We start from the raw sequence: 27,370 nt of genomic DNA, 5'->3' as shown, positions 1-27,370 counted from the left end.
AACAGAAATGACAGCAAGAAACAAGACAAAAGCTATAAATACTTATGCTATACCAATATTGACCTACTCATTTGGAGTAGTGAAATGGAGTAACACAGACCTAGAAGCACTCAATACACTTACACGATCACAATTCCACAAATATAGAATACATCACATACATTCAGCAACAGAAAGATTCACATTAAGCGGAAAGGAAGGAGGAAGGGGATTTATCAACATAAAAAACCTACATTATGGACAGGTAGATAATTTAAGAAAATTCTTTATAGAACGAGCAGAAACTAGCAAAATACACAAAGCAATCACTCATATAAATACATCGGCTACACCATTGCAATTTCATAACCTCTTCTACAACCCTTTAGAGAACATAACATCAACAGATACGAAGAAAGTAAATTGGAAAAAGAAACACTGCATGGGAAGCACCCGTATCATCTAACACAGCCACACATTGATCAAGACGTGTCCAACACTTGGCTAAGAAAAGGCAATATATACAGTGAGACAGAAGGATTCATGATTGCAATACAGGATCAAACAATAAACACCAGATATTACAGCAAGAATATTATTAAAGATCCCAATACCACAACAGATAAATGCAGACTTTGCAAACAACAAATAGAAACAGTAGATCACATCACAAGCGGATGTACAATACTAGCAAATACAGAATACCCCAGAAGACATGACAATGTAGCAAAAATAATACATCAACAATTTACCATACAACATAAACTAATAATACAACACATTCCCACATACAAGTATGCACCACAAAATGTACTGGAGGATGATGAATACAAATTATACTGGAACGGAACCATTATAACAGATAAAGCAACACCACATAACAAACCTGACATCATACTCACCAATAAAAAGAAGAAATTAACACAACTAATCGAAATATCCATACCCAATACAACAAATATACAGAAGATAACAGGAGAAAAAATTGAAAAATACATCCAACTGGCTGAGGAAGTCAAGGACATGAGGCATCAGGATAAAGTTGACATTATACCAATTATACTATCAACTACAGGAGTCATACTACATAATATCCACCAGTACATCAATGCAATACAGCTATGTCCAAACATATATATACAACTACAGAAATCTGTAGTTATTGATACATGTTCAATTACCCGAAAGTTCCTAAATGCAATGCAACATATACCGTACAGTTAAAAGGAAGTCACACTTGATCAAGGTCCGTGTCACTTTCCATTTTTAACCAGACATAACGTCTGAGAAAGGAAAGAAATAATAATAATAATAATAATAATAATAGTAATAATAAGAGTAAAAATAAATACATCTGTGTTGAATTCACTACATTCAAGTCACACAAACCTATCTACGGCATACTTTCTTCATAGCAAATTTACTGATCACATCTTCTACTCTTGTAGCTGCGTCTTATGTTAGAATTTGTGGAGAGGACAGCAAGAGTTATGACTCGATTCCATGCAATGAATGATTGAAAATAATTCTTGAGTCTTTTGAGAAGTGAGAAAGAGCACTTGGCTGAACAATTGGTTAACAAAACTATTTGTCATGCAATCTTCAAATTAAGAAACAGTTTCTGAACATGGTTTTCATGCAACACTCTATAGTCTATTCAAAATACTTAGGGAGGAGGTTTTTATTTCATTGGTCTTCACATACACTTTACAATAAATAACTCTATTACTCAACACATCTACCAATTTGTTTTTGTAATGGTGTTGCAGTTTTCTAGCACATTTTAATGCTTTGGTGTTGTTTCATCTGGGAATACTACTTAGCAACTCAAAATTGTTGTAAAACTCTTCCAGAAATTTTGTTTTCTTTTCTCCAATTCAGATAGCTATCTGTCTATAATAACCAGAAATCTTCCTTTCCCTCCAAAGTAATATCAAGCTCAGCTGTTTTATTCACTTTCACTTTTCTTAACCTTTTCCGTTTTGTGGCAGTTTTACTATTTTCGTAGTCAGAATTTTTGTATGTGTAGTACATAGATTGATTCTCTTGAACATATTCAATTACTACAGTCCCAATATTGGTATCAACAGTTTATGTGTAGCATTAAATCTCTTCAATACCACTGACAAAAAAAATGTCATTATCACAGTTTCCAGACACTACAGACTGCTCAGCATTCCAGTCACCCCACATCTTAGTAAAGCCTCTTGGGTTTAACCATCCTAAATAACTTCCAAAGCTGATGTTATTTCAACCCTGTTAACATTGAAGCTACAGCAGGCACCATGCTGCCAAGGCCAGCACATTTCTGAGGGTCACTTTACAGAGGCTGAACTACTTCTTTGTGACTGCGAAATATTCCAATGGCTCCTCAAAGCAGAAAAGAAATTATAAACAACAAATGGAAAAAAATGAAGCCACTTTCAGATGACACTGTGGTGCATACAATCCTGCTAAGATAAGAGAGTGAGATGGATGTGGTATGTGTGCACGGCAAGGGGGTTGATTTGTTTAATTTTTGCTTGGAGACTAGGGTAAGTACCAGCCATATTGCATGTCTTGTCATATGACTGACCCCTGCATATGAGAATGTCCAAATCATATTTACTTGATAGATTTATTAATGAATCAGCTAATTTTTCTCACCAGTGCTCTGAATTTGGGATAGTATAGATAAATCTTTCAATAAGAAATCTGTCATTTTATAAATACCTTATACTAAAAGAAAGTTGATCCACGTATGTAATGTGGTGAAACAAAATATTCAGTTTCCTTCACTTGACCTACAATATTCTTTACTACCATTTCTGCTCAAATTGTCCACCTTGTAGTTGAGTGTTCAATATCACTGACTGCCATGTGGGGAGCCAGGGTTCAATTCTTGGTCTGGTTGGAGATTTTATCCACACAGGAACTGCGTGTTGTGTTGTCCTCATCATCCTTTCATCATCATTGATACCTGAGTCACTGAAGTGGTGTCAAATGAAGAGACTTGTAGTAGGTGGTCAAACAGCCCCAAATGAGGCTTCCCAACCAATAATGCCATGTGATTATTTCATTTCAAAGAAAGATATACTGTGCTACGTTTTCCTTTGTATCTATAAAGTTCTGTATGTTTAGTTAGGAAAGGATTGAATTCTGCTATTAGCTGTAATTCCATCTCAAAATTTCCACAGTGTGTTGATCTCTGCAGTATAGGCCTTGTTTGGAGGAGTTTTTGACCGCAGCAGCAACAAATTTTTAACACAGCCCTCCAATACTTTACTTCTTTATCAAACTGTGATACTTCATTAGACAATAATATAGGACACAAACTATGCTATCCTTTTTTTGAAAGTGTACTAAAAATAGTCTTTGTTGTTTCCTGCTATTTCTCATGATTCTTGAAGGGTTGGGAGTACCTTGAAGTACCTCAGAAAGTCAGCATATCGCCTGCACGAAGTACTGAAATCGATCCATATTTGGGCCCACATGATCCCATTCAACAATATGATTGTGAAGATATTAATTTATTATCTAGTTTGCAGTATTGTCAGAAACAGTTCACTACACTCTAATGTTTCTAGACTTGAGCTTGAACTAGCTTGGTCTGTTTTATTTTTCCTCTCTTTCACACAATGTCCTCTATCTTTATTGCCTTAACTTTCATGAATTTCCAGTACTGAAAACCATTTACTCTTCTCTTCACTCATTTTAATTAACACTAAAATATAAATCACAACCTAAACACTAAACAGTTGCTCTCTTTACAGTTTCAAATTAAACTGAAATGGCAACCAAGGGGTATTTTATTTGGAGTTTGAAAGGGCATTGTTAAGTGTCAACACTGGCTAGTCCTGGGACAGTGGTAGCAGTATCTCCCATCACAAAGCTTAGCTGTGAGCAATGAGATTTATCTTCGTCACATGTAACACATGAGAAGGCACAACACTGAATAAAGTGAATAATGGTTAAAATCTAATGTCATTACTAAAACCAAACCTATCCTTTTCCTGTTACCTGACCAGACCATTCCTGAAATTCGTTCACTGTTTTAAAATAGCTTTCCCTTCTCAAGAGTTGTGGATTAAATGTTTTGTAGGGATGCTGAGTGGAGAACCTCTAAGTTGTCATCAGGATGATAATGTGGAACCTGAGAGCATCTTTCAACACTAATAAAATATGATTATCAAGCTAAAATTTTTTCAGATTTACAGTTCTTTGTCTTCTTGTCAGCCTTGGCTGACACCTTGTGCCGGTGATACAGTGGGATTCCATTGACTTCAGTTGTTGGCTCAGCTGGCTGACACAGCCACTGCTCCAGCAATTTAATGAAGTCTGGCACACTGCTGCCTAGCCATCTGCAGGCGAAGCCATAGTGTGAATATGTGCCCCATACTATGTTAGAGCATTCTTGATCCTACTCCAGTAAATGGTGATGACCCGTGATTACCCATTTGGAAGTCACTTAGTCAGCTGATTCTGTCCCCCTCCCCCCAGGCATGTAGGCAGTGTACCCTGAGGTGCTTGTGGTGATGATCAGGAACAGAGATACCAGATGGCCCTCTCACCCAGCAGTCATGGATAGGTTAGTGCAATAAGCACCACAAGATGTACTGATGTTGGAGTATTCTCAGACTCCCCATCAGAATGTAGTAGGTGGCCAATGAAAACTCCCATGAGTGGCAGGTTGTGGTTACTTGATGTTGCCATCTCAGGAATGGAAAGCTGCATGTTCACAAAAGGTGCTGGAACATCTAACACATGGGTGTCACTACACCACAATAATCTCTGAATCAAGTGCTTCATTATGAATGCCATTGATCCTAATGAGGAACTGTTTTAAGAGCTGGAGTACTGCAGTATTTATGGAGCTGGGCAAGAGGTAATGACCTGAGGCTCTGTTCATTATGACCAAATGTGGCTTGCTACTTTACTTGTGTCATCATTCTTCAGTGTTTTCTTAACAATTTGTTACAAGCTCTTAACTACACTGTCAACTTTCTGAAAGGTGTTATTGTGTCCAGGGTAAAGATTTTTGCTTCACATAACAAGCACTAATGAATATATTTCTGCCCCCCCCCCCCCTCGCCCCCCCCCCATCTCTCTGTCTCTGTTGACATTTTGCTGAATGTGTAACGTGTGCCTGGTGATTGGTGTTGATGTAGCTATGTGTGCTCAAGTATGTAACTGACTTACAATGCTGACTTTTTCACCTGCTGCACAGCTACTGTATGTCACACCTCTGCCTGGTGTTGCCTGTGGCTGTGCGAGCATGAACTTCAGAAAAATTCTGTTTCTTCCCCTTTTCTACTCTGTGGCATCCTAGTCTGCCTAAGCCTAAATACACTTCTTCCAAGAAATCATTTTCAGTTCAGGGGAATGGTGCTGCTGCAGGAGGGATTGGCACCAGATGTCCTAGAGGTAATTGCGGCACATACTTCCATTGTTGGCATTACTTACAGTGGATAACATAATGTCCAACAGATTGGTAGATACCTGATCAGTGATACCTGTGCCTGGTTCTGTCAAGAGTCTTCACGAATTCCAGGTGGTCAGATGTTGGAGCATCATGGAAATACGGGTAGCTAACCAAAGATGAGCTGGGACAATGAGCAACCATCTCTGTCACACTGGATCACATATGGTACAGTCACATTAATGTGACCACCATCTATGTTTGATGTCAAAATTCAGTAACCACTCACAGACAGTAGATGGCACCACTAGCAGTGGAGGCCATATAAAGCATGCCAGGGGACATTAAAACAGTGCAGTCACTGTAATGCAGAAACAGAGCAATTCATCTTATGTGCAAAAGGGCATGATCATTGGCTTTTGGGCCAAGGGTGGAAGCATTTCCAAAATGGCTAGGTTTGTAAATTGTTCACCTGCCGTCATGGCTAGTTTAGGTATACCATGCATGGCAAAATGGCACTATCCAAAACTGGTGCTGAGGTTACTGTGGTGCACCTCAGGCCATAGTGACAGGGGTGAACAATAGCTGTGAAGATGTGTATGGGCTAATAGAGAGTAGTTGTAGAGTAGTTCATCACAGACTTACCAGTATAGGGTGCTCTGGAAGCATAATATGTCACCTTTTCAGCACTTCCCTGAATTTGTACCAGAACTGCTCCTATCTCAAGACCATTAGTGTAAGTAAGAAACTTTGACTTGGTATTTTCATCATACAGTGCTTGCTAGATCTGGAGATGTTAGTACCTCCTTAAGGACAAGGGAAGATCCTTCTTGTGTTTCTTTCGAGGAAAATTTGGCATTTACTTGCACTAGTTCTTGCAAGGGATGCACCTTGGTACAGAAGTCCTTCATGAACTGTCAGTAGTATGAGCACATTCTGAGAAAACTTCTCACTTCATGGATGAGTTGAGGAGTCAGAAATTCTATGGCTCCTCTTATTTTCTCTGAATTGGAATGGACTCTACTGATATTCACTACGTAACATAAGATTTTTATTTCTTGGGTGGTGAAGGGGCAGGTTCAGACAGAGACCTGCAGAATGAACACAGTTCATCATGGTTGTCAGGTGGCTTAGATGTTCTTCAAATGTCTTTGAAAAAATAACAATGTCATCCAGACAAGCAAGTACATGTTGTCCAATTAAGGTGATGAAGCAGGTTGTCCATTTAATATTACATAGTCCAAAAGTCATGACTTTAAATTCAGAGAGACCATCAGGAGAAGGCATCTTTCTCCCAGTCAGCCTTGTTAACCTTGATCAGCCATTGTTTTTTTTGGCTGTCCATAGTTAAGAAACATTTTTCGAACAGTCTAGGGTAACAGCAGTGGATAGACATCTTTCTTCAGATTTTGTCAGTCATTGGCAGTTGACACATAAATGCTGTATTTTGGCCTCCTCCTTCACATGGACCACAGGAGGGGCCAAGGGCACTCTGCAGGTTCAGTAATGTCATCTTGCAGCATCATCTTCACTTACTCCTGGATTGCCTGTCATTCAGCTGGTAGCACTCTATATGAACACTGGCTAATTGATGGATGCACCCCAAAGTTGGCACAATGTTCTACCATGGACCACTTGGTCAGTCTTTTCTGAACTTTGAATTTGAGCGCATCCAAAAACTGACATGGAATGGCTATCACTGGCTGATGATAGAGACGACCCTAGTGGTAGTGTGATAGCAGTTTCCTCACATGCATTGTCTGCAGTGTTGTGGAATGTGATTCTTCATTGATGCATTAAGCTGCTGCCCATCCCTCCCATGAACCATGGACCTTGCCGTTGGTGGGGAGGCTTGCGTGCCTCAACAATACAGATAGCCGTACCATAGGTGCAACCACAACGGAGGGGTATCTGTTGAGAGGCCAGACAATTGTGTGGTTCCTGAAGAGGGGCAGCAGCCCTCTTGCAGGGGCAACAGTCTGGATGATTGACTGATCTGGCCTTGTAACACTAACCAAAATGGCCTTGCTGTGCTGGTACTGCGAACAGCTGAAAGCAAGGGGAAACTACAGCTGTAATTTTTCCCAAGGGCATGCAGCTTTACTGTGTGGTTAAATGATGATGATGATGTCCTCTTGGGTAAAATATTCCAGATGTAAAATAGTCCCTCATTTGGATCTCCGGGCAGGGACTACTCAGGAGGATGTCATTATCAGGAGAAAGAAAACTGGCATTCTGCGGATTGGAGCGTGGAATGTCAGATCCCTTAATCAGACAGGTAGGTTAGAAAATTTAAAAAGGGAAATGGATAGGCTAAAGTTAGATATAGTGGGAATTAGTGAAGTTTGGTGGCAGGAGGAACAAGACTTTTAGTCAGGTGAATACAGGGTTATAAATACAAAATCAAATAGGGGTAATGCAGGAGTAGGTTTAATAATGAATAAAAAATAGGATTGTGGGTAAGCTACTACAGACAGCATAGTGAACTCATTATTGTGGCCAAGATAGACACGAAGCCCACACCTACTACAGTAGAACAAGTTTATATGCCAACTAGCTCTGCAGATGATGAAGAAATTGAGGAAATGTATGATGAGATAAAAGAAATTATTCGGATAGTGAAGGGAGACGAAAATTTAATAGTCATGGGTGACTGGAATTCGGTAGTAGGAAAAGGGAGAGAAGGAAACTTAGTAGGTGAATATGGATTGGGGCTAAGAAATCAAAGAGGAAGCCACCTGGTAGAATTTTGCTCAGAGCATAACTTAATCATAGCTAACACTTGTTTCAAGAATCATGAAAGAAGGTCATATACATGGAAGAAGCCTGGAGATGCTAGAAGGTATCAGATAGATTATATAATGGTAAGACAGAGATTTAGGAACCAGGTTTTAAATTGTAAGACATTTCCAGGGGCAGCTGAGGACTCTGACCATAATCTATTGGTTATGAACTGTAGATTAAAACTGAAGAAACTGCAAAAAGGTGGGAATTTAAGGAGATGGGACCTGTTTAAACTGGCTGAACCAGAGGTTGTAGAGAGTTTCAGGGAGAGAATAGGGAATTATTGACAAGAATGGGGGAAAGAAATACAGTAGAAGAAGAATGGGTAGCTTTAAGAGATGAAGTAGTGGAGGCAGCAGAGGCTCAAGTAGGTAAATAGACAAGGGCTAGTAGAAATTCTTGGGTATCAGAAGAAATATGGAATTTAATTGATGAAAGGAGAAAATATAAAAATGCAGTAAATGAAGCAGGCAAAAAGGAATACAAACATCTCAAAAATGAGATAGACAGGAAGTGCAAAATGGCTAAACAGGGATGGCTAGAGGACAAAAGTAAGGATGTAGAGGCTTATCTCACTAGGGGTAAGATAGATACTGCCCACAGGAAAATTAAAGAGATCTTTGGAGAAAAGAGAACCACTTGTATGAATATCAAGAGCTCAGATGGAAACCCAGTTCTAAGCAAAGAAGGGAAAGCAGAAAGGTGAAAGGAGTATATAGAGGGTCTATACAAGGGCGATGTAGTTGAGGACAATATTATGGAAATGGAAGACGATGCAGATGAAGATGAAATGGGAGATACGATACTGCATGAAGAGTTTGATAGAGCACTGAAAGACCTAAGTTGAAACAAGGCCCCGGGAGTAGACAACATTCCATTAGAACTACTGACAGCCTTGGGAGAGTCAGTCCTGACAAAACTCTACCATCTGGTGAGCAAGATGTATGAGACAGGCGAAATACCCTCAGACTTCAAGAAGAATATAATATTTCCAATCCCAAAGCAAGCAGGTGTTGACAGATGTGTAAAATACCAAATCGTCAGTTTAATAAGTCACCGCTGCAAAATACTAACACGAATTCTTTACAGACGAATGGAAAAACTGATAGTAGCTGACCTCAGGGAAGATCAGTTTGGATTCCGTAGAAATATTGTAACATGTGAGGCAATACTGACCCTACGACTTATCTTAGAAGATAGATTAAGGAAAGGAAAACCTACATTTCTAGCATTTGTAGACTTAGGGAAAGCTTTTGACAATGTTGACTGGAATACTCTCATTCAAATTCTGAGGGTGTCCGGGGTAAAATGCAGGGAGCAAAAGGCTATTTACAATTTGTACAGAAACCAGATGGCAGTTATAAGAGTTGAGGGACATGAAAGGGAAGCAGTGGGTGGGAAGGGAGTGAGACAGGGTCGTAGCCTCTCCTTGATGTTATTCAATCTGTATATTGGGAAAGCAGTAAAGGAAACAAAAGAAAAATTCAGAGCAGGTATTAAAATCCATGGAGAAGAAATAAAAACTTCGAGGTTCGCTGATGACATTGTAATTCTGTCAGAGACAGCAAAGGACTTGGAAGAACAGTTGAACAGAATGGACAGTGTCTTGAAAGAAAGATATAAGATGAACATCAACAAAAGCAAAACGAGGATAATGGAATGTAGTCGAATTAAGTTGGGTGATGCTGAAGGAATTAGATTGGAAATGAGACACTTAAAGTAGTAAAGGAGATTTGCTATTTGGGGAGCAAAATAACTCATGATGGTCAAAGTAGAGAGGATATAAAATGTAGACTGGAAATGGCAAAGAAAGCGTTTCTGAAGAAGAGAAATTAACATTGAGTATAGATTTAAGTGTCAGAGAAGTCATTTCTGAAAGTATTTGTATGGAGTGTAGCCATGTATGGAAGTGAAACATGGACGATAAATAGTTTGGACAAGAAGAGAATAGAAGCTTTTGAAATGTGGTGCTACAGAAGAATGCTGAAGATTAGATGGGTAGATCACATAACTAATGAGGAGGTATTTAATAGAATTGGGGAGAAGAGAAGTTTGTGGCACAACTTGACTAGAAGCAGGGATCGGTTGGTAGAGCATGTTCTGAGGCATCAAGGGATCACCAACATAGTATTGGAGGGCAGTGTGTAGGGTAAATATCATAGAGGGAGACCAATAGATAAATACACTAAGCAGATTCAGAAGGATGTAGGTTGCAGTCGGTACTGGGAGGTGAAGAAGCTTGCACAGGATAGAGTAGCATGGAGAGTTGCATCAAACCAGTCTCTGGACTGAAGACCACAACAACAACAACAACAACAACAACAACAAGCTGCCCATCCTGGACTGATTTAGCTGTCCCTGCACACATACATTTAGGGAAGAGTTGTTACTGCTTGTGACAAGTAGTTGAATGGGTCTAAGCACTAATACTTACGACTGTCATTGACATGAATATTTCTTTGGGAACCTGGATAACTTCTTGCAGTTGACAGAAGCTTCGCAGTTGAAATGAGGATCTCCACTGATGATTAGAACTAATGTTGTTGATTATATCAGGATAACATCTTCTTCAACAACAAAAACCACCCAGGTCAATATTTGTTTTGTGTGGTTGTTGGAATAGCTTCATCAGTCTGAAGCTCTAAACTCCCACAGGCACGACTGCTTGTGATGCTTACAAGAAGTCCTGTTCGATAATAACATTATGAGTACATTCTTCTAAAATGATAAATCTGAAAGGCTGTGCTCGGTTGTTGATAGTTATTCTTGGAATACATGTTCCTGTCAGCTGAATGCATTTCCCCTTAGCAACTTGCTTCAGAGTCACTTTCATATCACAGAAAATAAAGTCTTCTTTAGCTAAGCATCCAACATTACAGAAAAGGAAGCCCTGAGTCAATTAGTGCACAGACAGGTTGGTTGTCAATGATGTCATCAGTGAGATTTCCTAATATCTTTCTGACTGTTATCCATGGAGAATTTTCATCTGTTTTGGTGTCACCTTCATAGATGGACTCGTAACTAAGTTCTCCTGAATTCAGTGGCTAGGTAAAGGACTGCTACCTCTGTACATTGACAGGGAATGGTTGTGGCATGTTGTGGGGCAAACTTTTTGGTGGTATGTCAATTGTCATTGTGCACATGTCAACTTTAATCATTGACTGACATTAATAAGACTGTTGTAATGGTTGATATCTACCAGTTTAGTAGCTGTCGAACACTAGTCTTCTGTCTCAAGCAGCACACAATATGTCCAGGTCAACCATGGTGAAAACATAACATTGGGCTATTCTCTATCCTCCAAATGTTTGTTTTTCTGTAGGGCATTGCACTTTGTGGAGGAATTGGTTGTACCCATGTTTATTGTGTGCTGGGTTATCAATTGAGGATTGTGGCGTCAGTTTGCATTTGCTGAGTCCCTTCTTTATGGTGCATTTCACTAATGGTGGAGATTTGTGCCAATGATTGATACATGTCTTCCTCAACATTCTCTATTACCTCCTGATATATAAGATTTACTTTCATGGCTCCTATCTCTGTTGTACTTGATCCAATATTTCTGGCTACCATAAACTCCTGTATGTCTTCTCTTACTGTGTGGTAGTATGGAGAGAGTGAAGATCATGGTGGCCTTTCACAACTGCCACAGGGATGACGATTGGCAGTCTGTCATACCTCTTTCCTCTGACTCTTATCTATTGCATTTCCTTGATTTACTGGCACCACTTGATGAATACCTTTGTTGTTGTAACATATTTCACCAAAATACCTTGGTATACATTATGAATGTGCTGTTTTCCCATGATATTGGGCCCTGTTCTTAACTTGTTGTTTTGTTATGCAGACTTGCTGCCGATTATTACCAAATGTTTTCTTCAGTTTGGTGTGGACTTTGTTGCTACTGTTGAGCTTCTATTTCTTGTTCTCCAACCAATTCTTGGCTGGGCTGTCCAAGTAAAAGTACACATTTGCCAAACACATCATTTCATCCATCCAACTGTTGTATTTCATGACTCGGTCAAAAAATGACAGCCATTTTGTTGGGTTCTGACAAGTATGCCTGGAAAACACTGATGGATGCCTCGTGTACATCTGACTTACTGCTGCTATGGAATCCATATGTCTGTGGACTATATGGACTTAGGAATGATGTACTGCTGGCATTCCACTTCCTGTCTGAATAGACGACAGCTTTTACATTGCCTAATTGGAAGGACAGAGACGTAGATTTCTTTGAAGTACCTGGTGTCTCCATTGAACAGTATCATCTTGAAACCACAATCAAGTCCAAATCCCATCAGTGAAATACAACACTTAACACTGAAAGTATGTTTATTACTAACACCTTCATACTGTCAGAACAGAACTAAACTCCAGGATGGATAGTGCAGCAGTTTATAAAAATATCAAATGTTTCAGAGTGGTAGTATTTTCACAGACACCAAATGTTCCAGAATATACAACTTTACAAATATATTTCAGGACCTCTCCAGAAATGATAAATACTAAATAACAAATAATTGCTGGTGGTTGGGTCTGAAGTGGCAATCAACTGTATGCTAGCCAGCAATGCTAACTACTACAGCGCACTGCATGCATCAGAGCATGTGGAAATGTGTTTTTTTCCCCCTCAGTTTCATGCTTCATTCACTAATTACCTCCTGCATTTAGTAAAATGGTTTAATGAGAAATGCACCACAATTAGTCACATTTTTTTCCAACTTGGGATTTTATTTATCAATGCAATGTTTGTTCAAAGTAAATTTTCAGTGAAGTCGTGACTTTTTGCAGGAATTTTCTCATTGCCACATTTCTAAACAGTTGTGCATGTTTCAAGCATGAATAAATGAATGAATGAATGAATGAATACCATAAATGTACAATCTCTAAGTGAGATACCCAGAAACAAGTTCACAGTCTCCACTTTTTTCAAAAGTTACCTTATGGCAGAAATGGATTGTTCTTGGTATTTTCTAGCAATAATCACACTTTGAAAGAAGCAAAAGCAGCTGTAAACAGGTTTATTTCCATACTGAAAATTGGGATTAGAAGCAAAGGCTGCAGTCTCTATGATCATCTGTTACAGTCTTAGAAGCAAAGACTGCACTATCCACATTGGTCAATCAGAGGATCACATTTTGTCCATGTGATTGCCAGCCATCTTTTTCATTTGTTAAACTACACTAAGATCTAACATTGTCATGCAATGTGTTATTTATTCTTCTGTTGTGATATTTACAACAGTTCCTATTATTAGATTATAAGATATGCTATAAAATGAATAGCACAGAGAAAAAGAAAAGATACTGATGCCTCTGAATGCTTAGCATTCCCTGTTTTCTTACTGCAAGGGATATATACTCAAGAGATCTACCAAGAAAGTTGAATTCTAACAAGCCTCTAACTGACAACATCCATCCATCCAGTATCCCTAACAAGGCAGACAATAATGACCGTTAATGTGAATTAATGGAAGAATCTCCAGAAATGTGTGTTTAGAATAGTTATATTGTGATCTGTTGTAACTTCAGCTAATGAAAAAACATAAATTTTTGAAAGCAAGCTTTATTGTTAATATAAAAATAATCTTTGTTATTTATATGTAATTTCAACCCTTCAAATACACTTTCTGACTTCTACTACAAACCTGACTGAGGTGCAAAATCAGTAAAATCCATATGTGAGAAGAAAAAACAGCAGTCCTCAAATAAAAAGTGATATTAACTGTTACTACAGCTACTGCTAGATAAACATATTCTGTAAAATTGTTTTTTTAAATGTAAGTTCACATAATGGCATAGTCATTGGACAAATTTTCATTCCATGAATGCCTATATTGTTTTTTGCTTCCGCTGTACAATTTTTTTGAGGTGGAGACTAACGACTTTGTTTCAAGGCACTTCAAGTGAAGGTGACTGACAATAATATTGTGTTATCACAGGATGGAAAAAATGTCACTGATCATAGGAAAGTTGCAACCAATTTCTGTTCTTTTTATACAACTGTTGCTTATAAATTAGTGAAGAAAAAATTTGGAAACCCACCTCATACAACCTGAAAGAACTTTCACCTATTGAAATAAATAATATATACATATTTATCAGTCCATTAGGCCCTAATAAACTCCAAAAGGACAATAAATTTGGTGAAGTGTAATTATTCAGCTGGTACTGATGATATTCTGCATTGCATTGTAAAAGCAGCAGCAAGACACATACTCTCTCCTACAATTAATCTTTATAAAGTTGTGTCTTCCCACAACAACTAAAAAGAGCAAAAGTAATACCCACATATAAAAAAAGGTGATCAGCACTGTTTGGGTAGCTATAGGCCTGTGTCACTACTGTCAGAGTTCTCAAAAATTATCAGAAAACTCTTCGTGTCACAACTAACTACATTCTTCAATAAGAATAATACTTTTACTGGCTGCCTATGTGGCTTCAGGCCACAGCAGTCAACTGAAACAGCCTTTGTCAACCAGATAAACCATGTCTTAAATGCAGTGGACAATCACAGAAAAATCTCAGGTTTATTCTTAAACCTAACTAAAGCTTTTGATGTGATTGACCATTCTGTGTTCCTGAGAAAGTTTGAGCAGTATGCCAAATGAGTGTATTAAATCATATTTGGAATATGGCTCTCTGGTAACTGAAATAAAGTACATGGAAGACAATGAACTCTGGATACACTTTTCTGAATCACATGGACTAGTTCATGCTGTTCCAGAGGGCTTAATTCTAGGTCCATTTCTTTTCTTTCTTTTTTTGTGTACATTAATGATTTATCATTAGACAATAGCGACTGAGAGCCAGTACTGTCTGTAGATGTCACCAGTCTATTGATTGAAGGAAATAAAGAAGAAAATCTTATGGCATCTGAAAAAGATATTATGAAAGAAGCATCTGAATGGTTTGCCAGAAATGGCTAATAGGTAATCCCCAAAAAGCAGTACTCATGAATTTCCTCAAAGACCAAAATAAAAATGCACCGCAATCAATAATATGTATGGATAACCATAACATTAGTGCTGTTACAGAAACTAAATTTTTTGGGACGCATATCCAGAAAAATCTTAAATGGAGCTCTCATATCACAAACCAAGTCCAAAAGTAACAAAAATGAGCTATGTAGTAAGAATTATTTGCAACAATACTGCTGAGTGCAGAAACAGTTAAGGCTGTATACTTTGCTTGTGTGCATTCAATACTGAAGTAAGATGACATTTTCTGGGGAAATGTACACTAGACCAAACCTGTTTTCAGGAAACAAATGACAGTTATAAGAATAATGAAACAAGCATGCAGAAGGAGTCATGCAAACTTTCTCTCTCTCTCTCTCTCTCTCTCTCTCTCTCTCTCTCTCTCTCTCTCTCTCTCTCTATATATATATATATATATATATATATATATATATATATATATATATATATATATATATAATAGAGGGAAACATTCCACGTGGGAAAAATATATTTAAAAAGAAAGATGATGAGACTTACCAAACAAAAGCGCTGGCAGGTCGATAGACACACAAACAACCACAAACATACACACAAAAATCTAGCTTTCGCAACCAACGGTTGCCTCGTCAGGAAAGAGGGAAGGAGAAGGAAAGACAAAAGGATATGGGTTTTAAGGGAGAGGGTAAGGAGTCATTCCAATCCCGGGAGCGGAAAGACTTACCTTAGGGGGAAAAAAGGACAGGTATACACTCGCACACACACAGATATATATAATCTTGCCCCTTCCCTGCATTTGTATAATGGAAGTAATTATGCATGTCACAAAAATCATACTGGCAAAAGAAAACCCTTTTTCTCAAAACAAAGATGTCTGTGGTTACAGTATTAGGCCAGAAAGTGATATACCTGTTAACCATTTCAGCACCACATTATGCCAAAAGTGTATATATCATGGAGGAACAAAACTATACAATAAAGTATCAAGACATATACAATCTTATCCTGAACTACAAAACTAGAAATTCTGTGACAGCTTATCTGGTACAAAACTGCTACTATTCACTATCACAGTAAATTACACATGAAAAATCGTAATCCATACTTTTAATTGTAGAAATAATTTGTAATTGTGCAGTATTTTAGTCAGATTGGAATTATTCTCTACATGGATCCAATTTCTTCTACAAATGTAAATGACATATGTTTCACGATTGTAAAACCAACAGCTAAAAAGATTTTCTGTCTAATATCTTTGTAAAATTTACATACTGAAAAAGAGATTTGTATGAACAAGTAAATAAATAAATGAAATATTCTTCTTCAATATATGTCATACTAGTGCAAAGTAAAATGTAGAAAGAATTCAGAATAAGTATTTAGTAGTCAACAATAGTAGCTTAAATTATTTAATTGAAATTATACTTAGATGATCAGAAAAAAATATACTGATTAATTACAGGTATTCTGTTAAACATCAGATAACTGTAATGAAGGATAAGAAGAAGAAAGAAGATCGATCAGTGCCAGGAAAATTGGATTTTGATGCTGTAATCTTTGAAGGGAAGTCCTTAGAAACATGTATGTTGGTGCTAAAAAGTACTGAAGATCCAGTTATTATCAAGGTATAACATAATCTTAAAAGGGAAAAGAATCTTTATAACACTAGACATGGGCATAGGCTTCCACTAATGGTGCATTTAAGGTATGGATACACACACACACACACACACACACACACACACACACACACACACACACACACACAGAGTAAGTTATTTGCTTGTTATGTGGATCATAATTGTGACATCTCACTATGGTATGGATCAAATTAGTTTTAAAATTTTATAGTATATGTTTTACATTTTACTATTCATTAAATTTTTATATCACTTAGTGGGCAGCTGATAGTATCGATGAAAATAAAATTTTGAAAATATAATTCATTTATGTATTTGTTCCACTTACTATTAACCAACATCTTGGTCTTGTGTCTTTTCTAACTCTAATTTTTGCACACTTAGGTCAGTCCATTCTTATTTATGAATTTTCATGTATAATTTTGTTTATGGCTCACTATACACTATTTGATTTCCCAGTCATTTTACTGAGCAAGGTGGCACAATGGTTAGCACATTGGAATTGCATTCCAGAGGACAGTTAAAACCTGTTTCCAGCTATCCTGATTTAGGTTTTCTGTGATTTTCCTAAATCACTTCAGGAAAATTCCAGGATGCTTTCTTTGAAAAGGCATGGCCTACTTCCTTCCCCATCCTGCCCTAATCTGATGGGACCAATGACCTCATTGTTTGCTCCCAGCACCCAAATCAACCAACCAACTGATCATCTTTTACTGATTTATTTGCAGAGCTGACATCACCTTTCTTTGCTTCTTGCCACTTATCTTACTTCTATGTGATTATTTCATGTTTTTGTGTGTTTTTTCTTGCCAAACCTCACTGACCAATTGTTACTGTTTTCCCATGCATTATTTTATTTCCCAAATATATTAGATTCTACTTTCTTCAATTACTTCACATCTCTATTTGCCCTGTCATTAAGAATTTGTCTGTTTTTGCATGTTTTTCATTCCAATCATGATTAATGTTGCATTTTTCCCAGTTTTCGTGCGAGAAACTCTCATCCCTTCTCACTTGCTCATTAGCTCTTTTAGCTCTTGTCTGTTCTCACAAGTTTCATTCAAATTTTTCTGCATTTCTTTGGTTTTTCTGATCGTTTTCCATGTTTTGTCTTCCTTATCTTATTCTTTTTTCTGTCCTCTCACCCTCTCTTATCTTTTCCCCCTCTGATTCTTTCTTTGCCACTCCTGCCACCTCCAGTACTCAAAACCGTCATCGTATGCCATGGTGAATCCCATTAGGTATTCTGTTCGATTATTTTGAAAGCATGTTTCTGCACTACATTCTTTCCTTGAAACCTGATTGCATCTGAGAGTTTCCCCCAAAGGCCTAACTTGGAAAGTACCAGTTTCTGGTTGTCATCCCACTTTTCACCAGCTCCTTTTACAGTTTCAAATACAGCAGTCTCTCATACTTACGCAACTAATCTCTGACCTATATACCTCATCTTCCAATTTCCACCCCACCAGATTTCTTTCCTATAACAACTTGCAGTTGTGTATCATTTACATGTCCGTGGATAGTATCATCTGTCAAACCAACTACAAACTGCAACAACAGGCCAGACTTAATGTCAAAGAGCTATCCCACCTTCTCCTGAATTACCCCTACAATAGTGCTCCCATCCTTGTCCCACTCAAGCTCCCTAAACAAGTGACCCATTAACCACCATTCCTCTCCTACAAACCAAGCATGGCCAACCTTCTTAACATCCCCCAGTCTTCACTACTACCTCCCAGAGCAACAGCAACTCATGATCACAAGAATAAACCAAAACAGTGTAGTATTCTCAACCACTCATCTAAGCCCCTCTACTCTCCTGAACTGTCTGTGATATCCTATGGTCACACTTTCAGCTCTAAAGTTGTATTTAATCCTGATGCCTTAGTTAAGGACCTGCTTTCATTCACACATAATGTCAGATGGATGTATCACTTTGCAATTCAAGCTCTCAATCTTTCCAACAGCAAACCTAACATTGAACTGTGCCTTGACCAGTTCTGAAGACAATCTCAACTTGATCCACCACCAATACCTCAAAAGCACCTCTTATGACCTTTTCAAGAAGTCCTAATATCCAGCATAACTTCACCATCCTTTCTCAGGTCCCTATGACATGACTCCACCTGTTTTCTGCAATATTCCAGTCACTTCATTCCATAAAAACTGGTGAGTCCATCATTATTTCCCTAGCATATGAGAGATCTATCACTGTGGTACTTGACTGGTGGGAGTATGTGAGTGAGGGTCTATGCCAGATTTTTTACACTTCTGTATGCAGCATCTGCCATCAGGATCCCATCCCTGTGGTAAAAACTGACTAAAATGCCCTCCTGAAAACCTCTGGCCCCTTACAAGAACTAGTACCTCAATCTATAGAACCTCATTCTCCATGCAAACCATACACTCCCACCTTCTTTCTAAGATTCACAAAACATACCCAACCATCCTGGCCATACTGAAGCTGCTGGCTTCAAAGCATCTACTAAATCTCCACCTCTGTTGAGCAGTACCTGCAACCTGTAGTACAAAGACAACCTCATATAGTAAAGATACTAGCCATTGACTAGTTCATCTGACATCTGTGCCGTTACCACTCACATCTCAAACATTGCTTGACACAGTTAATGCCATCTCCCTCTATACCATCATTACCCATGATCACCTTAATCAACTTCAGACTTAACCAACAACTACTTTACCATTGAGGAGCACATATGTAAATAAATCAGGGGCATGGTGTTCCCTCCCATACAGCCTTGGTATTTGAGGCAAATGTATCTCTTCTGAAGCAGACTCTTTACATCAATTCACCACCATTCTTATCTCATCCTTGACTATATGTAGTTGTTCAAAAGCAGATTTCTCAGGCCATCACATTCAAACGTGGTACTACTGATCTCTCCAGAAAAACAACTGAGTACACCTTGTATTCTTATCCTCCCACACATCGCTATTAAATTAACTGTCTTAGTATCTTCCCTATTTTCAAAGGCTACAAGAGGAATAAGATTACAAAAGAAGGACTTTTTTACTTATCTTGATTATTTCGTTGTTGTTGTCAATGGCTCAAAGTCTTGTCTAGGGGTACATTCTTGCTGTTGAAAATTTTTATTCAATGTTACGGGTGCTTGTTGTGCTAAATAACCATTGAAGATGTGCCTGTTGCTGTGAATATCTTTTTATTTTATCCAATTTTTCTAAATCACACCAACTTTATAATTTCCACATTCCAAGAAATCAATAATTACAGTGTTGTTGACAAGTTTAGCAAAATACGTGTGTTTTCATCTGAGGCATGCCAACCACTACTTACATTCTGTGGTACTCCCAATATTCCAAAGTCTTTACAAAGCAAAAGAGTTTACAATCCAAAAGATGAGTCATCAATAAAATATATCATTATTTTGTAAATTAATCCAGAAATAAATTTAATAATTAGTGTTAGATTGTGCAATTAATAATAAAAATTTTAAGTATGCCACAAATTTTGTAATTTCAAATATTTTTAAAAGAAGAGTAATTTTAACTGTTAGTACATATTGAATGTAACATATTAATTTCTTTTTTTATACATTTTAGGGTGAAATATAATACATTGTACACAAAGTCATATGAATTCTTTTAATGAAACAGCAGAGATAATTTTAACCAATGCAATATTCAACATTATATATGGTATCAGTTATCTCTGTGTAGAAAAAAAAGTTAATGTTAGAGGAGGATGATTCATTATGATATCCCACTCACAAATGCCCAGGGTAGCAGATGGATGTATAGAAGTATCTGATACATATTACAGAGAACATAAGAAAAATATCTACTATATAAATCATAATATATATATTGGGATATGGCATTCAGATTTTCAGATCTGCAGAATATACTGTCACAAAGACAAATAATACAAGGTCAAACCTACAATATTACACCACTAAACTATAGAAATAAATACAGAGACAAAGCAAATTACTATAAATTATAAATTAAGTTGAGATATATACTTTTAAACCTTCAAAATCTTCAAAAGAGAAGAGAGAAAATTTCAGATCCTAAGTGTAAGACAAATGAGATGACTCAAAAACTCACAACGACGTGTACAGACCAAAAGACTATACACATTCATGAGTAGGAATCAATCAGCCATATAAACCATAGTATTTATGGATATGTTGACTCACGAAAGAACAAAACAATGGCAAAATATTAGGGCCTAAATTTACAATGTGAGGATTGACCCATGAATTCCAACCACACTGTGTACAAACCAGCAAAAAAGTTTAAACACAACAAAGTGAATAAAGTTCATAATCATATCAGTGAGTTAAATTATATGCAATGAGTAATTGTGAGAAGCATCTAGCTTCACTCAATGGCTGTACGCTCTCCTTGGGTACACGCTACGACACACACAGTCTCAATGAGTAGGGACACCCAAAACAGAGCTATGCATGAGTCTTTCCACAACTCAAGATCCAATTGATACAGTACTGCAGTACTCAGGTTAAATTCAGGTAAACAAAGTCATAAATTAACTTTGAATGACGACACAATCCAGAAGCTTGACAACCTAAATAAGAGTATGAAAGCAAACTACGTATACATCTTGTTATATTGTCTATACTAGTAAATGTCTTCCACACTAACATACATTCACAAAGACCTAGAAGATTAATTTACAATCATTAAAAAAATTATATAATTATTTAAAGTTACATAATGATTGGAGAGCCAATCCCTCAATTAAAAAAAAAAATGCTGAATAACACTGTCTTTAGCAGTCTTGGATAACAATTCACAAATATCAGACACAACAAACATTCCCTTTGACAGGTGCTCAAGTACATTACCCAGCACCCATGATCTCTTGCAAGATGACTGGTTCAGCAGGGTACAGCCGTTTAGCAGTGTGGGGAGTGGATCTTTCAGCTTCCTCCTCAAAGTTATCATCACATGCTCCAATGGATAGGTAACTTAATGTCTAGCATTCACTTCAAATCCTGAAACATTGTTTTGTGTATTAAGTATGCTGTTCAATACCTCCACATCATACAAGATATGCTCTCCATCTTCATTTTACATAGTCAGTTGTATGGGATCTACGTCAGGTGCAATTAAAAAGTCTTCATATTAGAAACATTAATAAATAAATTTAAATACAATAAAAAATAAATGAACTAATAAGGTAATACACAGATACACTCAGATACTATTCCTAATTTTTGCAGTACAAATTATGATTATTGTCCCATTTCAAAACTGTAAAAATCTCTACTCATTTAGTCTTATGGCGTCTATATATTTAATTCTGAGGAAGATTACCGGGTTGGTTGCACCAATAATCACACACATTTAGCGTTCATTTATTAATCTTAACACATACAAGGATCACAAAGAACTGAACTGAACATGGAGCAACAGCCAAAGATAATGCTTAGAGTCCAAAGATGAATGCATATTGATGTTGGTGTCGATTTCATTGGTGCCACATAGCCCCCCCCCCCCCCCCCCCCCCCCCCCCCGCAGTATGGAGTACTCTTGAGAGGCTGGGGGGGGGGGGAGGGAGTGTGACTATGGTGTCGGCAGGGGTGGTCCAAGGTCAGTTCAACAGCGTCGTTGGGGAGCTATGTGGGTAGATGTCGTGAAGGAAGGTTCGGCCACTGAACCTGGAAGTCATTGAAGCGAGCTGGGCATCGTACTGGGCATGCTGGTCGTGTGGCGACAGGTAGGTTTGCGTTTTGTGGGTGGAACGGAGTGACACCGGCGATGTCTCCGGTGGGCGTGGTGAACACACGAAGCATGTCCAGGTCGTCATCAGGCAGGAGGGGAACACATTTCACCAGGTGGCATGTTGTGGATTATGTCTGGGTGGGGGGGGGGACACAGGCACAAACACCTGGAGTGAGGGCACGTTCAAGACGGGGAATGTGAGAAACCTCGACAGGGTGAGGCAGGCAACGGTGTAGAGGTCAAAGGAACCGTCGAAGGGCCCGGCAGCGAGGGCGTGATCGTAGGTAAGCTCGACATGGGGAGCATGTGGTCACCTGATGGAGTGCATGAGACTGGAGTAGAGGGTGAGGTCAGAGGAGAGCTCGATGATTGGAGCTGGAAGTCACTCGATGGAGTGTGTAAGTCCAACATGGAGGGAGTGGTTGGAGCATCATGAGCCACGACAGTGAGTGGCATGGTCGTGGCCTGAAGGGGGCCAGAAGAAGGCTCGACATGAGCAGGCTTAGGTCTGTTGAGAGAGACTGTAACAGCTGAATCTTTCATCTGGATGCCATAGGTGTTGGCTGAGCGCCAGAGAACTCAGTATGGGCCCCGGTATATGGAGGTTGGAGGGGAACAAGGACAGTCATCTTGGAGCATGACGTACTTGCAATTGTCCAGAGATTTCGGGACATGAACCTTAGGGTGGAAATGGCAGGTGGGTGAGGGGATATGGAGGTTGATGAAGTGATGTCTGACGCAATCCACGAAGGAAGGTAAGTCAGACTAAGGGAGAGACGCCGAAGGGCTCACAAGTTCGCCAGGGAGAACAACATTCTGGCCATATACGAACTCGGTTATTGTGCCTTTGAGGTCTTCCTTATAAATCGCACGAATGCCGAGTGCAAATGTTACAAATCCCATTGAACAGGGCTGATTCAAATTACCTGCCCTGGTCAGTTGTGATGATAGCTGGACATCCGAAATGCAATACCCATGACTCGACAAGAGCTTGAGCATCAGTTTCTGCCGTAATATTGGGGAGGGGGACAGCCTCGACCCAGCGAGTTGTTCGGTCGATAGATGAGAGAACATAACGAAAGCTGTTATAGGGGGAGAGAGGGCCTACCATGTCAATATGAATATGCTGCAAACGCCCCGGAGGGATCAAAAAGGTGCCAAGGGGGGTCAAGTGTGCTTGTGTAGTTTGCAGCATTGGCATGCCCATTGCTGGCAGTCCTTGTTGACATTTCTCCACACAAAGTGCTCTACTACGAGTCGGGCGGACGCACGAACACCGGGGTGGGCTAAATTATGAAATGTATTGGAAACAGCCCAACAGAGCGTGGTTGGGATGAGGCAGCATAATGTGCCCATACTGTTGTCACACCAGATCTCACCAGAAATGCCAGGGAAGGTTGGGTGGACGAAGTGTAGTGAAGAAGTAGAGTCTGAAGTCAGGTTTGGTGTTTCCTCGTCGGCGGGTTGGAGGTTAGGCAGTTCAGAGAGGCCTAACAGCAAATGGACAGCGTTGAATTGTGAAAGGAAATCAGCAACTATATTGTCAGCACCCTTTATGTGTCTGACATCGGTGGTGAACTGAGATATGAAGTCCATGTATCTGAAGCAGCGAGGAGGCAGGTCAGCTGGTGGGTTTGTAATGGAAGCAGCCAGGGGTTTGTGGTCCATTAAAACATAGAAAGGGCATCCCTCAACATCAGTCTTAAAATGCTTAATCGCTTCACAGACCGCTAGCAACTCCCTGTCAAATGCGCAATATTTCCATTGTGCATTGGTGAGCTTGTGGGAGAAGAACTGCAAAGGCGAAATTTGGCTGTCAATTGTCTCGCTAAGGACAGCGCCGATGGCAGTGTCGCTCATATCTGTGGTGATGAAAAGCTGCACATTGGGATGAAGATGTGCGATGGTGCAGGCCTCAGCAAGAAGATTTTTGAGGGCAGTGAAAGAGTCAGTCATAGCAGGGGTCCATGGAATGGGCCGAGATCCAGAAGTGTTGGTGTCTGCCAAAGCGTCCGTCAGTGGAGCCTGAATCTCTGCAGCCCAAGGTAGATGTCGGCAATAATAATTAACCATCCCCAGAAAGCGCTGGAGCTCTTTGAACGACAAAGGTCTGGGTAGGTTTAGTATTGTTTGTACTTTCTCAGGGGGCGGTGAAATGTCGTCAGCAGAGACCCAAAAACCAAGAAAAGTGACAGCAGGTTGATGTAGCTGCAATTTGTCCTGGTTGGTCTCGATGCCTGCTGCTGCGAGAGTGTTCATAACAGTTTGCACATGTCGAATGTTGTCCTCGACAGAGGAGCTGAACACAAGAATGTCATCAAGATATGCAAAGCAGAATTTTAGGTCAAATAGCACTTCGTTGATGAAGCGTTTCCAGGTCTGGGTTGCGTTTTTCAGACCGAAGGGCATGAATTGAAACTGAAATAACCTGATCAGGGTGGTGATTTCTGTCTTCTTGATGTCATCAGGTGCCATGGGTTTTGGTGGTATGCCTGTTTGCAATCAATGACAAAGAAGGTGTCCATAATTGTTCATGCGTTTAGTCGATGTTAGTCTCCGCACATGCACCGGGACCCGTCTTTCTTGGGTGTCATATGTATGGGCATAGACCAGCTACTGGAGAGGGTTCAATGATGCCGGAGCTTAGTAGTTCAGAAATCTGATTTTTTAGGTCGGAGGGGCGCTCGGGACAAAGTCGACGTGGTTTACTGGAGATCGGGGGACCTGGCGTTGGCAAAGCTTGTGAACCGTGCCATTGGTGATGACGGAAATGTTGCCGGCGGCACGGGAGGCTGTTTGTTTACGGTGTGTGGCGGGCGGGGCAGGTGAGGTGTGGTCATGGTATTCGGAGCCACTCGACGGATCTGATGGGAGCCGAGGTGGCAGTGTCCCAGGAGTCAATGCGACAAGATGGCCGCTGGCCCGAAGCAGTGGCACCATGGTTGGGTGAGCTCGGCAGAGCTCATGAGTCATTAGTGAGTCCATTGTCCGAGGGCGCGGCATGTTGCAGCCCGGTCGCGGGCGAAATGCTTGGTGCAATTGCACTGTTTGTGTTGTCAGTGGCAGTCGCACGGTGGCACGCAGGAGCCGAAGTTGCATAGTTTGAGGTGCTGTCTGTTAGGGATGGCGTAGGAGCCATCAGTTCAGAACACGTGATGCTTGTCGCGCATGAGCACTTGTATCCGGCCAAGTGCCAAATGCTGCCATGTTAGGAGGGTGTGGCCCTGCGGAAGTATCAGTACACGTTATGGCAGTCTTGATAGCACAGTTGCGAGGGGTAGCGGGAGGTAAACGCATGGAGTCTTGATTGCTGGGATTGCAAGCATATTCATTGCAGTCACTGACCTTGCTTTGTCCTTGCTGTAGTGTCTGTAATTCCTTTGCTGCATCGGAGAGCTGGAGCTGTGTTTCGTGGAGCCAGAGGGAGAGCTTGAAGTTTTCCTTGCATAGGCGAGTGACATGTTCAAGCTCGACAAGGCACTTGTGCATGGTTTCTTGTAACGTCGTCGACAGAGACAAGCATGTTTGGATGAGATGAGCCTGGACCGATGTGTCACGTGGAGGGGGAGGGGGGGGGGGGAGTTGCTGGATGGAGCGCAGGGGAAGTGAGTCTTGGACAGCTGATGAAACTTGGTGTTTCGCACTAGGTCCGGTGAAAGTTTGTGGTGTCGCAAGAAGTCAATGCCTAGTATAAGTTCGTCAATTTCGTGCACTAAAACTGTCCGTTTGAGTTTGCAGTTTGCGGAGAGTGAGGCAGCGTGGGAAGTTGAACCCGAGCATTGTAGTTTAGTTGAATTCACGGCTTGCAGTGAAGTATGATGATGGCGGATGTTCGATGACGCTAAGGACATAGGTAGCAGCAAAACATCGGCCCTGCTACATTAGGAAAAGGTATCCTGACGAAATATCTTTCATGTAAAGTCGTCCACAATTATCCAGTAGTTCCCAGACAGAATGGAGCACTGGGGGAGTGTCTGTCATGTTGTGTGCAGGAGGCGGCACCCGGATGCCGATTGGCATTTAGGAAGTAGCAGGGTGGTCTGCAGTTCCGTGCTGCCTCACAAAACCGTGTGTGGAAGTAACAGTACGGGTAGTGTGGTTGCATTTCCTGTGGACAGTTCGTTGCCAATGGTGGTGGCTGAGGTTCGGGTGGGTGCAGCATGTTCGGTTGCAGGAGGGGGTGTGACCATGGGCGGAGCCGGTGATGTCCCAGTTGCTTGTTTACTGCTTGTAACGGTTGGCACAGTATGGCCCCGGCCGTGTCTGGCCACAGGGCGATGAACCTGAACCTGAGACTTATCAGGTAGGCAGTGGCTGGCAAAATAGAGCAGTGATGCATCGTGTAGTTTGTCAGCAAGTGCCATTCTTTGCTCGACAGGTTCAGGAGACCTTTGAGCCAGAGCAAAACGGTTGGGATAGTTTATCTGACCAGATGGTGAGGAGAGCTGTGTCAGAGAATAGATCGGCGCTGACCAGGGCACGTAGCTGTCTCCAGAGCTGGGAAGGTTTGTCGTTGCCTAGTTGCTTGACGTGGAGCACTTGCCATATTGCTGCCTCAGTTGAGCGTGCAAGCTGATGTAGAACTGTCTTTTTGCTAGAGTGTACGGGGTAGATGAGTCCGGGGCATCGACCAGGTCAGCAATCAAGTGCTCCTGGTCGTGCAGGTGGGTGATGAGGCACAGACACCTGGTTGACTCGTCGAGTTTGTAATGGTCGAACACATCATCCACAATTTTGAACCAGGTTGTTGCTCTGTCGGGATTAAATGGGAGCAGTGTTGGTAAGCGTTCTAGAATGTTCGGAAGAACAGGTTGAGTCGAGTTCGTCGGGGCACTGCCTGAATTGAACAGTTGTTACTGTAGTATTCCAGGAGAGTGTGCC

At 40.2% G+C, this 27,370-nt stretch overlaps 1 protein-coding gene across 1 annotated transcript in view; it reads left to right on the top strand.

Annotated features, from left to right (window-relative positions):
- LOC126173848 (armadillo repeat-containing protein 3-like) overlaps positions 1-27,370 on the top strand; it is a 123,220-nt gene that overhangs the window by 31,832 nt on the left and 64,018 nt on the right. Inside the window, exon 2 of the mRNA XM_049920989.1 lies at positions 16,582-16,744. Coding sequence (XP_049776946.1) covers positions 16,610-16,744 — 135 coding nt within the window. The 5' untranslated portion in view covers positions 16,582-16,609. The remainder of the gene's footprint in view (positions 1-16,581; positions 16,745-27,370) is intronic.

The sequence above is a fragment of the Schistocerca cancellata genome, chromosome 1 (assembly GCF_023864275.1).
Source record: "Schistocerca cancellata isolate TAMUIC-IGC-003103 chromosome 1, iqSchCanc2.1, whole genome shotgun sequence".
Classification (NCBI taxonomy): Eukaryota; Metazoa; Arthropoda; class Insecta; order Orthoptera; family Acrididae; genus Schistocerca; species Schistocerca cancellata.
The sequence above is the reverse complement of the archived record's forward strand: the minus strand, read 5'-3'. Positions and strand labels throughout refer to the sequence as shown.